The sequence below is a fragment of the Chlorocebus sabaeus genome, chromosome 16 (assembly GCF_047675955.1).
Source record: "Chlorocebus sabaeus isolate Y175 chromosome 16, mChlSab1.0.hap1, whole genome shotgun sequence".
Taxonomy (NCBI): Eukaryota; Metazoa; Chordata; class Mammalia; order Primates; family Cercopithecidae; genus Chlorocebus; species Chlorocebus sabaeus.
This window is the reverse complement of record NC_132919.1, coordinates 18,336,234-18,349,421: the sequence shown is the minus strand read 5'-3', so window position 1 is coordinate 18,349,421 and position 13,188 is coordinate 18,336,234. Positions and strand designations below refer to the sequence as shown.

General features: G+C 48.2%; 1 protein-coding gene across 4 annotated transcripts in view; it reads left to right on the top strand.

Annotated features, from left to right (window-relative positions):
• The first annotated feature begins 2,714 nt into the window (after nt 1-2,714).
• Nucleotides 2,715-13,188, top strand: part of SHMT1 (serine hydroxymethyltransferase 1) — a 38,881-nt gene continuing 28,407 nt past the window's right edge. The window contains exons 1-3 of one of the 4 annotated variants that reach the window (XM_073004742.1): nt 2,738-2,908; nt 5,339-5,477; nt 10,890-11,004. In XM_073004742.1, the coding sequence (XP_072860843.1) occupies nt 10,909-11,004 (96 nt within the window). In that variant the 5' untranslated portion in view covers nt 2,738-2,908; nt 5,339-5,477; nt 10,890-10,908. Of the gene's footprint in view, nt 2,909-5,338; nt 5,478-7,585; nt 7,609-10,889; nt 11,005-13,188 lie in introns of those variants that run through there. The other 3 variants (XM_037987248.2, XM_073004741.1, XM_073004743.1) reach the window with 3 other exon arrangements.

Genomic DNA, 13,188 nt, shown 5'->3' with positions numbered 1-13,188 from the left:
ATATTCAGACTTTCTTTCTTCTGCATCTACTATGTGTCATGCCAAGCTCCAGGCTTCCTTTGTCATGTGGCATTATGGACACCAATCTAGCTTTCAGAAACAGCCTTCAGTATGAATCTGGGCTCCATCACACTCTGTGATTGTGAGTTATCTGAGTCTCAATTTTCTCATCTGCAAAAGAAGATAATGATAGATCCTCTTTGGAAAATATAACTTTTTTTTTTTTTTGAGATGATTTTCACTCTTGTTGCCCAGGCTGGAGTGCAATGGCTTGATCTCACTGCAACCTCTGCTTCCTGGGTGCAAGCGATTCTCCTGCCTTGGCCTCTCAAGTGGCTGGGATTACAGGCGCCTGCCACCATGCCTGGCTAATTTTTGTATTTTTAGTAGAGACGGGGTTTCATCATATTGGTCAGGCTGGTCTCTAACTCCTGACCTCAAGTAATCTGCCTGCTTGGGCCTCCCAAAGTGCTGGGATTATAGGCATGAGCCACAGTGCCTGGCCAGAAAAATATACTTTTTTTTTTTTTTTTTTTTTTGAGATGGAGTCTCACTCTGTCGCCAGGCTGGAGTGCAGTGGCTCCATCTCAGCTCACTGCAACTTCCACCTCCCAGATTCAAGCAATTCTCATGCCTCAGCCTCCTGAGTAGCTGGGACTGCAGGCACCCACCACCACGCCTGGGTAATTTTTTTTAGATGGAGTTTTCTCTTGTTGCCCAGGCTGGAGTGCAATGGTGTGATCTCAGCTCACTGCAACCTCTGTCTCCCGGGTTCAACTGATTCCCCTGCCTCAGCCTCCCAAGTAGCTGGGATTTACAGGCACACGCCACAACGCCTGGCTAATTTTGTATTTTTAGCAGAGACGGGGTTTCTCCGTGCTGGTCTGCCTGGTTTCAAACTCCCGACCTCAGGTGATCCTCCCGCCTCGGCCTCCCAAAGTGCTGGGATTACAGGCGTGAGCCACCATGCCTGGTCGAAAAATATAATTTAAAACAAAATTTTCTCCCAATCCAGAAGTGTTCTTCACAAAACTAGTGAAAAAGAAAACACTTTAGTATTGTATAAAGCATTAAGCCAGAAAATGAAACACATCACAGGCAATCTGCTAAGAAATTGCAAAGACAGAAAGAAATCTCACCCCCTTATATAGCCAAGCAGATAGAACTCAATACATACATATTTTCCAAGATAAACCATAATTAGTCCTCAAATAAGAGGACTTGACAGCACACTTTGTCACATATAGTTCATCCTATTTGGCTTTATCTAGAGGAAAATAAAACTCATATCTTTATGACAGGAAGTGGTTTTGCGATTTGGGGCAGGAAGACCACCAAAATTAGGCTTCTACCCTCCCACAGAAACTGGGAGATATCAGTGCTATCTACCTTACTGTTTACATTTCAGTTCCTTGAGGAAGACATTCCTAGGTCAAAAAGTTGACAAAAGGCCTATCTAGTGTCGAAAAGATTTACGCAGATTTCAAATAGAGAAGAAAACAGTTACAATTACAAGTTTTCAAAAGTAAATGCTCAAAGAAAAAAGAGAGGAGGAAAAATCTCTTATTTTCAACCGGGAGACTAAAACCTAGTATCTTTAATTTGTATTTGTATTTTTTTGAGACGCTGTCTCAAAAAAAAATTTTTTTTGTATTTTTTTGTTTTTGTTTTTTGAGCTGATGAGGGTCTCACTCTGTTGCCCAGGCTAGAGTACAGAGGCAAGATCATTGCTTACTGTAACCTCTGCCTCCCAGGCTCAAGCAATCCTCCCACTTCAGCCTCCCAAGTAGCTGGGACTACAGGCGACTGCCACCACACCCAGCTAATTTTAAAATTGCTTGTAGAGACAAGGTTTCGCCATGTTGCCCAGGCTGGTCTCGAACTCCTAGGCTCAAGCCATCTGCCTCGGCCTCGCAAAGTGCTGGAATTACAGGGGTGAGCCACTGCGCCCGGTTTTTTATCATTCTTATAATCATTATTATTATTATTTGACAAATAAATAAATAAATATATGACGCAGCCTCAGGTGGTCCTGACATGTGGCTCCGGTTTTTATCATTCTTAACAATAGGTAAAGTTCATTGAGTCCTTATTGTGTGTCACTGTTTTATTTATCTTATTTTATTTTTTTTGAGACGTTGTCTCGCTCAGTCCCCCAGGCTGGAGTGCAGTGGCGCGATCTCGACTCACTGCAACCTCCGCCTCCCCGGAGGCAACACAGTTAGACGCCCATGTCTACTCCAACCTGGGCGACAGAGTGAGACCCTGTCTCAAAAAATAAGTAAATAAATAAATCAATAACAGTAATAATAATAAAGTGCCTGCTCTTGGATTATACACCTACAGAGTAATAATGTTGCAGTTTAGACCCACATTTGTCCTAATTTAAATGACCACCCTGTTAACTAAAATTAGTACCATGAACAAAATTCACTCATAATCCCACGGCCCAAGCGACAGGCTTAAGTGAGGAAGGCCCTGTGCAGTCTTCCCGGAAATCTCAGTCCACACACCAGACCTGCAGCCTAAGCGGGTCAGTCCTACAGGTCCCTGCCCCAGGTGCGCAGCTGCACCACGAGGCCTCCAGCCGGCCCGGAGCAGCCAGCCCTGCCCGCCGCTCCGCTGCAGCCAATAGCGCGGGTGCGTTTGGTGGCGGCCCCTGCTTGACTGCGCTCTCTGATTGGGCGCCTTCCGGGGCGGGGCCAAGCCTAAGCCTGGCGCGCGGGGTGCACCTAGCGGAGCGCGAGCTGTCCAGCGCCAAGTTCGGGGTTTGGGGTTGGCGCGGCCCGTCACGTGGCTGGCCCGCGGCGGTGCGCGGGGCGTTGGGTCAGCGGATCTGGGACTCTGGTGGCACCGGCGGTGGCGTAGGACCGAGACGTCGCTAGGCACGTGCGCGGGCCGTGTTCCGGTAGGTGGGCGGCTTCGGGTCTTGGGCCGCGGCGTCCCGGAGCCCGGGGGGTGCTTCGGCGTCCTCGCTGTCCCCCGCCGTACCCCACTCTCTGCAGCCGGAACGACGGGAGGGGAGCGCTTGTGTCGCGCCTGAGCTGGGGGTCGGGTGGTGGCCTGCCGCAGCGCCCCGGTTGCAGGCACATTCGGTACGATGGGGTGGCGGCCCTTGGCCTTTGGCAGGAATGCGAAGGCTTATAGCGGATGTGAGTAGCCGCTCTCTACAGAGCACTTTTCTCGTTGAGCATTTTCAATTTAAACACAACCCCTAGCCTCGCTCCTTCACAGCAAAGCTGCAAGTCGAGTGGTACCGTTTCCCCCATTTTACAGGTGAGGAAGGTGGTGGGGCTCGGAGAAAGGAGACAACTTAAGTGGCAGAGCCTAGAATAGAACCCGGGTTCTCAAAGTCTGAGCCCCTAAACGCTACGCGCAGGGTCGCTCCACTTTTGGCCCGTGCCACCAGATCCCTGTGGGGAATGAGCCCTTCCTGTTGCCCGCAATCTGCCACCCCCTGTTCTAGGAGACAAATGTCTCACTGTGAAGTTCTTGGCCCGGTGCCTCTGCTTCGAGATTCCGGGAGTTAAGTGACTCTTGGTCCAGCTGAGGTCAGCACAGATGCGGGCCTTCAATTGGGCAGTTACCCAGAGAATAGACTGGAAACATCAGTTTAGGTTCTTGCAGAAATAACATTGTAGGCCGGGCGCGGTGGCTCATGCCTGTAATCCCTGCACTTTGGGAAGCTGAGGCGGACAGATCACTTGAGGTCAGCAGTTCGAGACCAGCCTGGCCAACATGGTGAAACCCCATCTCTACTAAAAATACAAAAAACACTAGCTGGCCGTGGTGGCACACACCTGTAATCGCAGCTACTGGGAAGGCTGAGGCAGGAGAATCGCTTGAACCCGCGAGGTGGAGGTTGCAGTGAGCAGAGATCACACCACTGCACTCCAGCGTGAGTGACAGAGTGAGACTCTATCTCAAAAAAAAAAAAAAAGTATTACTTGGGGAAACTTGGAACGGAAGTGGTTAATTGTGTTTTTATTTAGCGCAGTGTCCTGAGACAAGGCTTTGGAACTGAAGAGAAACCAGAGTTCAGATTCTGGCTCTTATATGGCTTTAGACAAGTTAGCTCCCTGGGCCTCAATTTCCTCCTCTGTAAAGAAGAGAACCAAAATCTGTGTGTGAGATAGAAGATGTGCAACAAGGTAGTTCCCTGAGCAGATCCTTGGCTGGATCCACTTGTGTGACAGAGGCCCAGGTAAGATTTGGAGGCATGGGGAGGCTCGTGACCTTGCAGGTGACTTCACTTACTAGGTCTCTTTCCTGGCGTTGAGGATCATGCCACACATGAGCAATGGTGCCTCTACAGAAATATCCATTGCTGTAATGACTGATGTTGCAGTGAGCTGTGTTAGCTGGGGGGCTTACCAGGTGTTACAGAATGTCAATGAAGATGTCCCTAAGATTACCAGGTTTCCTTTTTTCTTTTTTTTGAAATGGAGTCTAGCTCTGTCACTCAGGCTAGAGTGCAGTGGCGTGATCTTGGCTCACTGCAATCTCTACCTCACTGGTTCAAGCTATTCTCCTGTCTCAGCCCCTCAAGTAGCTGGGATTACAGGCATATGCCACCATGCCTGGCTAATTTTTGTATTTGTGTTTTTTTTTTTTTTTTTTTTTTGAGACGGAGTCTCGCTCTGTTGCCCAGGCTAGAGTGCAGTGGCACAATCTCAGCTCACTGCAACCTCTACCTCCTGGGTTCAAGTGATTATCCTGCCTCAGCCTCCTGAGTAGCTGGGGTTACAGGTGCGTGCCACACGCCCAGCTAATTTTTGTATTTTTAGTTGAGACGGGGTTTTACCATGTTGGTCAGCTGGTCTCGAACTCCTGACCTCAGGTGATCCACCCGCCTCGGCCTCCCAAAGTTCTGGGATTACAGGCGTGAACCACTGCGCCCGACTAATTTTTATATTTTTAGTAGACACAGGGTTTCACCATATTGGCCAGACTGGTCTCAAACTCCTGACCTCAAGTGATCCACCCACCTTGGCCTCCCAAAGTGCTGGGATTATGGGCATGAGCCACCACGCCCAGCTGCTTTTCTTTCCTTTTAGAGAGACAGGGGTCTCACTATGTTGCCCAGGTTGCTCGATTCCTGTGGTCCTGTGACTCCCCAGACTTCAGGTGTGCAAGCCTGATTTCTGACCCTTGGCCAGTCACACTTTCTCCTTTGGGCTTTGAACTTGGGATGTGCTGCACTTGTTTACTCTGTGTAGATTGCTCTCATCCCAGATCTCATGCTTGGCTCAGATTTCAGTTCAGGGACATTCCCTGGCCCAGTCTGAAGTAGCCCTGCACCCATTTATTGCATCTTTTTTTTTTTTTTTTGATACAGGGTCTTCCTCTCTTGCCCAGGCTGGAGTGCTGTGGGAAAATCTCAGCTCACTGCAGCCTCAACCTCTGGGACTCAAGCGATCCTCTTGCCTCAGCCACCCAGAGTAGCTGAGAATACAGGTGCACACCACCAGGCTCAGGTAATTTTTTGTATATTTTTTGTAGAGACAGGGTTTTGCCATGTTGCCTAGGCTGGTCTTGAACTCCTGGGCTCAAGTGGTCTTCTCGCCTCAGCCTCTCAAAGTTCTGAGATTACAAGTATGAGCGACCATGCCTGGCCTTGTGTATTTCTTTTTTTTTTTTTTTTTTGAGATGGAGTCTTGTCCTGTCACCCAGGCTGGAGTGCAATGGCATGATCTTGGCTCACGGCAACCTCCATCTCCTGGGTTCAAGCGATTCTCCTTCCTCAGCCTCACAAGTAGCTGGGATTACAGGTGTGTGCCACCACACCCGGCTAATTTTTGCATTTTTAGTAGAGACAGGGTTTCACCTTGTTGGCCACACTGGTCTTGAACTCCTGACCTCAAGTAATCCACTCGCCTTGGCCTACCGTGGTACTGAGATTACAGTTGTGAGCCACCGTGCCCGGCCTGTATTTCTTAATTGTTTACAATTTGTTTCTTATAAGAGCAGGACCTCTTTCTTAGTAACCTCTGTATTCTTAGAAGTGCCTATCTGTGTCCCTGGGACATAAGAGTTTTCAATAAATGTTGATTGAATGAATTCATTGTAGGCTAGTAGTGGAGTAGACCTCTTAGATATCAAAAACTTATTTTGGACTTTTTTTTTTTTCTTTTTGAGCGATAGGGTCTCATTGTGTCATCCAGGCTGGAGAGCAGTGGCAGAATCATAGTTTATGGCAGCCTTGACCTCCTGGGCCCAAGTAATCCTCTCACCTCAGCCTCTCAAGTAGTTGAGACTACAGGCATGCACCATCATGTCATCCAGCTAATTTTTAATTTTTTTTTTTTTTTTTCCTGAGATGGTGTCTTGTTCTGTCACCCAAGCTGAAGTGCAGTGACGCAGTCTGTGCTCACTGCAACCTCCGCCTCCCGGGTTCAAGTGATTCTTCTGCCTCAGCCTCCTGAGTAGCTGGAACTACAGGCGCATGCCACCACACCCGGCCAATTTTTGTATTTTTAAGAGACAGGGTTTTGACGTACTGGCCAGGCTGGTCTCAAACTCCTGACCTCAGGTGATCCCCCCGCCTTGGCCTCCCAAAGTGCTGGGATTACAGACGTGAGCAACTGTGCCTGGCTGTTTTTTTGTTTTGTTTTGTTTTGTTTTTTTGAGACAGAGTCTCACTTTGTCACCCAGGCTGGAGTGCAGTGACGCGATCTCAGCTCACTGCAACCTCCACCTCCTGGATTCAAGCGATTCTACTGCCTCGGCCTTCCGAGTAACTGGGACTACAGGCATGGGCCACTGCACCCAGCTAATTTTTGTATTTATAGTAGAGACCGGGTTTCACCATATTGGCCAGGCTGATCTCAAACTCCTGACTTTGTGATCTGCCCACCTTGGCCTCCCAAAGTGCTGGGATCACAGGCATGAGCCACCGCGCTGGGCCTAATTTTTTTTTTTGAGACTGAGTCTCACTCTGTCGCCCAGGCTAGAGTGCAGTGGGGTGATCTTGGCTCACTGCAACCTCTGCCTCCTGGGTTCAAGTGATTTTCCTACCTCAGCCTCCTGCATAGCTGGGATTACAGGGACCTGCCTCTATGCCCATCTAATTTTTGTATTTTTAGTAGAGATGGGGTTTCGCCATGTTGGCCAGGCTAGTCTCCAACTCCTGACCTCAGGTGATCCACCCGCATTGGCCTCCCAAAGTGCTGGGGTTACAGGCATGAGCCACTGTGCCTGGCAAAAAATTTTTTTTTTTTTTGCGATGGAGTCTCGCTTTGTTGCTAGGCTGCAGTGTAGTGGTGCAATCTCTGCTCACTACAATCTCCACCTCCCGGGTTCAAGCCATTCTCCTGCCTCAGCCTCCTGAGTAGCTGGAATTACAGGGGGGCACCACCACACCTGGCTAATTTTAGTATTTTTAGTGGAGATGGGGTTTCACCATGTTGGCCAAGATGGTCTTGATCTCCTGACCTTGTGGTCTGCCCGCCTCGGCCCTGCAAAATGCTGGGATTACAGGCGTGAATCACTGTGCCTGACCTTTTTTTTTTTTTAATTTTTTTTTGAGACACAATATCACACTGTCATCCAGACTGGAGTGCAATGGCACATTCTCGGCTCACTGCAGCCTCCACCTCCCAGGCTCAAGTAAGTCTCATGCTTCAGGTGTATGCCACCACACCCAACTAATTTTTTATATTTTTAGTAGAGACAGGGTTTCACCATGTTAGCCAGGCTGGTCTCAAACTCCTGGCCTCAAGCTGATCTGCCTACCTCAGCCTTCCAAAGTGCTGGGATTACAGACGTGAGCCACCTTGCCCAGCCTAATTTCTAAATCTTTGTAGAGACATGGTTTCACTGTGTTGCCTAGGCTGTGGTTAACTCCTAGGTTCAAAGGATCCCCCATCCTTGACCCCACTAAGTGCTGGGATTACAGGCATAAGCCACCATGCCAGGCCTTTTTTTTTTTTCCCTTCCCTGAGACGGAGTCTTGCTTTGTCATCCAGGCTGGAGTGCAGTGGTGTGTTCTTGGCTCACTGCAACCTCCATCTCCCGTGTTCAAGCAATTCTCCTGTCTCAGCCGCCCAAGTAGCTGGCATTACAGGCGCCCATCACCACACCCGGCTAATTTTTGTATTTTTAGTAGAGATGGGGTTTCACCATGTTGGCCAGGCTGGTCTTGAACTTCTGACCTCAGGTGATCTGCCTGCCTTGGCCTCCCAAAGTGCTGGGATTATAGGCGTGAGCCTCTGGGGCTAGCCAAACCTGTAATTCTTTAGGAAGATTTATATTCAAACAAGACCTTTTTTAAAAAAACAAACAAACAAAAAACCATACAGGGTCTTACTCTGTCACCTAGGCTAGAGTGCACTGCCACAGTCACGGCTCATTGCAACCTCTAGCTTCCAGGCTCAGGTGATCCTCCCACCTCAGCCTCCTGAATAGCTGGGACTACAGATGCATGCCACCACCACTAGCTAATAATTTGTATTTTTTGTAGAGATTGGGCTTCGCCATGTTGCCCAGGCCAGTCTTGAACTCCTGGGCTCAAGCGATCCTCCTACCTCAGCCTCCCAAAGTGCTGGAATTACAGGCATGAGCCACCACACCCAGCCCAAGTACATATTTTAACCAACAGCTTCACAGGAACTCTGTGGAGTACTTAGAGCATGTGCTTTGGGGTTTTGAGTCCTACCTCTGTGGCTAACTTGCTGTGCAGCCCTGGGCTAAGATATTTTACTTTTCTTTGAGACAGAGTCTCGCTCTGTCGCCAGGCTGTAGTGCAGTGGCGGTCTTGGCTCACTGCAACCTCTGACTCCCAGGTTCAAGCGATTCTCCTATCTCAGCCTCCCAAGTAGCTGGGATTACAGGCGCCTGCCACTACGCCCAGATAATTTTTGTATTTTTAGTAGAAATGGGATTTCACGGTGTTGGACAGGATGGTCTCGATCTCCTGACCTGGTGATCTGCCCACCTTGGCCTCCTAAAGTGCTGGGATTACAGGCGTGAGCCACTGCACCGGGCCGCAATATTTTACTTTACTAACCTTGCTTATTTTTCTTTCTTTAGTTCTTTTTTTTTTTAAGAGTCCTAGACTCAGTAGCTAGGACTATAGGCCCATCCCACCATGCCCAGCTAATTTTTTTTTTTGTAGCCATGCCCAGGCTGGTCTTGAACTCCTGGCCTCCCAAAGTGCTGGGATTACAAGTGTGAATTGCCATGCCTGGCCCTGAGCCTCATTTTCATTATTTGAAGTATGAAATAAATTAACACATTAAAGTGTTGCTAGGATTAAAATGAGGTCCTTATATATTCAAAAATCATATAGAGATTTTTGAGGCCCTTCTTATAGCAAAATTCCCATTTACATTTTTCTGGAGCCTGGAGAAATGTGTCCAGACTGAGTGAATAGATGCTATTTGCTGTACTTACATTATCATTTATAAAATAACTACTGGTGATCATCCTGGAAAGATGATCCCAACTGCCTATATCCTGTTCATCATTAACTTGTGTGTCCCAAAAAATCTTTTGAAAAGTTGCTAAATAGTGAATATTTACTATGTTATGAGAGCCTGCCAGTTCAAGTCAATGATTCATCTGTTCAGTCATTTGGAAAATATTCTTTTTTTTTTTTTTTTGAGACAGAGTCTTGCTCTGTGGCCAGGTTGGAGGGAAGTGGTGTGATCTCGGCTCACCGCAAGCTCCGCCTCCCAAGTTCAAACGATTCTCCTGCTTCAGCCTCCTGAGTAGCTGGGACTACAGGTGCATGCCACCACGTCCAGCTCATTTTTTGTATTTTTAGTAGAGACGGGGTTTCACCATGTTGGTCAGGATGGTCTCGAACTCCAGACCTCGTGATCCGCCCACCTTGGCCTCCCAAAGTGCTGCGATTACAGGCGTGAGCCACCACACCTGGCTGGAAAATATTCTTCATATATAGCGGTGTTGGGTACCGCAGGTGGTTTTTTAAAAAGTAACACTCAGTCCTTACCTTCAAGGAATTTAGTTTAGTTGTGGGAGATAAGCTATACCCATGAGAAGTTTGGCTGAGAGGAGGCGGAGTTGGACTGCCTGCAAGTGGGGAGGAGGGTCAGTTCTCATTTCTGAGGGAGATGAGCTGACGTCTGCAGTTCGGAAAGGAACTAGAAGTTCCACACGGTGGTTTTGCAATAGAATATGCTCATGTTTACCAAGCGATTCTGAGGGAAAGGCTAAAAAATTGTATTAGTTTAGCAACTCGATAGAACTAACAGGTTGTGATGAACTTTGATTAAATGTAATGCTGGGGCCGGGCATGGCGGCTCATGCCTATAATCCCAGCACTTTGGGAGGCCGAGGCAGGCGGATCACTTGAGTTCAAGACCAGCCTGACCAACATGGTAAAACTCCATCTCTATGAAAAATACAGAAATTAGCCAGACATAGTGACGCACACCTGTAGTCCCAGCTACTCAGGAGGCTGAGGCAGGAGAATCACGTGAACCCAGGAGGCAGAGGTTGCAGTGAGCCAAGATCACACCATTGCACTCCAGCCTGGGTGACAGACTGAGACTCTTGTCTCAAAAAAATAAAAATAAATAGGTGGGGCATGGTGGCTGACGCCTGTAATCCCAGCATTTTGGGAGGCCAACACGGGTGGATCACAAGGTCAGGAGATTGAGACCATCCTGGCTAACACAGTGAAACCCCATCTCTACTAAAAATACACAAAATTAGCCGGGCGTGGTGGCATGTGCCTGTAGTCAAAAGACTGAAGCAGGAGAATCGCCTGAACCTGGGAGGCGGAGATTGCAGTGAGCCCAGATCACCCCACTGTACTCCAGTCTGGGCAACAGAGCAAGACTCCATCTCAAAAATAAATAAATAAATAAACTAAAAAAATCAATTTAATGCTGGAAGCTACACACGTATTTCCCATTTTTTAGGCAGCTTTGAACCAGTGCAATGGAGACGCCAGTCAATGGGGCCCACAAGGATGCTGACCTGTGGTCCTCACATGACAAGATGCTGGCACAGCCCCTGAAAGACAGTGATGTTGAGGTGAGATCTGTGGAGTGTTCACAGATGTTTTTATGTTGGAGACCTTCATTTAAATCTCTAGTTCTAACTACAAATTAATTAGGGACAGCCTTGAAATGAGTATTATCCTGCTGGATTTACAGGTGGTGGCAGACAAAATGGCTACAAATCCTTTGAGAGTAAATTTAAAGATTGTGGGTTTCTTCAAAGTGTGGAGCACTGTGCAGGGTGCTCTGGAGAAAAGCAGAGAAGGGGAGAGATCACTGACAGTTGACCCTTTCCTGACAGTTCACAAGGTATATAGATCTATCTAGACATCTGGAAACACCTTTATTTTATTTTACGTGTTTGTTTATTTTTTTGAGACAGTTTCACTCTTCTTGCCCAGGCTGGAGTGCAATGGCGTGATCTTGGCTCACTGCAACCTCTACCTCCTGGGTTCAAGGGATTCTCCAGCCTCAGCCTCCTGAGTAGCTGGGATTACAGGCACCCACCACCGTGCCCGGCTATTTTTTTTTTTTTTTTTTGAGACATAGTTTTGCTCTGTTGCTCAGACTGGAGTGCAATGGCTCCATCTCGGCTCACTGCATGCTCCGCCTCCCAGGTTCACGCCATTCTCCTGCCTTAGCCTCCCGAATGGCTGGGACTACAGGCGCCAGCCACCACGCCAGCTAATTTTTTATATTTTCTTTTTTAGTAGAGATAGGGTTTCACTGTGTTAGCTAGGATGGTCTTGACCTCCTGACCTCGTGATCCGCCCGTCTCAGCCTCCCAAAGTGCTGGGATTACAGGCATGGGCCACCACGTCGGGCCTAATTTTTGTATTTGTAGTAGAGATGGGATTTCGCCATGTTGGCCAGGATGGTCTGGAACTCCTGACTGCAGCTGGTCCACCCGCCTCGGCCTCCCAAAATGCTGGGATTACAGGCATGAGCCACCGTGCCCAGCCTTGTTTTTATGAAAGCTTTATTGAGATATCACTCATTTGCCATACAATTTAGTGGTTTTTAGTATATTCATAGTCAATTTTAGAACATTTTTATCCCCCCAGAAAGAAACCTTGAACCCATTAGCAGTCAACCCAAACTCCCCAACCCTGGTCAATCACTCATCTACTTTCTGTCTCTATGAATTTGCTGAAATATCTTTTCTTTTCATTTTTGAGACAGGGTCTCACTGTCACTCAAGCTGGAGTGCAGTGCCGTGCTCTTGCCTCAGTTCACTGCAGCCTCCGCCCCCTGGGCTCAAGTAATCCTTCTACTTAGACCTCCTGAGTTGCTGGGACTACAAGTGCATGCCACCACACCTGGCTGATTTTTTGTGTTTTTGGTGGAGGCAGGGTTTCACCATGCTGCCCAGGCTGGTCTTGAACTCCTGGGCCCAATCAACCTGCCTTAGTCTCCTGAAGTGCTGGGATTACAGGTGTGAACCACCGTGCCTGGCCTAAAGCATCTTTTCTTTTAAAGAAGAGGAATGAGGAATAAGGTTCAGGGAGGGAGAAACTTGGTGAAATGTAGGGATAAAAATAACAGGATGGTGATGTTAAAAATTAGGTGGGACGCTTAAACGTAACTTTCTCTTCAGTCATTTTGTTTTTCTTTTTTTGAGATGAAGTCTCGCTCTTGTTTCCCAGGCTGGAGTGCGATGGCGCAATCTCAGCTCACTGCAACCTCCACCTCCCAGGTTCAAGCGATTCTCCTGCCTCGGCTTCCTCGTATAGCTGAGATTATAGGCACCTGCCACCACATCCATCTAATTTTTGTATTTTTAGTAGAAATGGGGTTTCACCATGTTGGCCAGGCTGGTCTAGAACTCCTGACCTCAGGTGATCCACCAGCCTCGGCCTCCCAAAGTGCTGGGATTACAGGCATGAGCCACTGTGCCCCGCCATCATTTTGTTTCTCTCTTTTTTTTTTTTTTTGAGATGGAGTCTCGCTCTGTCTCCAGGCTGGAGTGCAGTGGTGCAGTGGTGCAGTGGTGCAGTGGCGTGATCTCAGCTCACTGCAAGCTCCACCTTCTGGATTCATGCCATTCTCCAGTCTCAGCCTCCTGAGTAGCTGGGACTACAGGCACCCACCACCGTGCCTGGCTAATTTTTTTGTATTTTTAATAGAGACAGGGTTTCACCGTGTTAACCAGGATGGTCTGGATCTCCTGACCTTGTGATCCGCCCACCTTGGCCTCCCAAAGTGCTCGGATTACAGG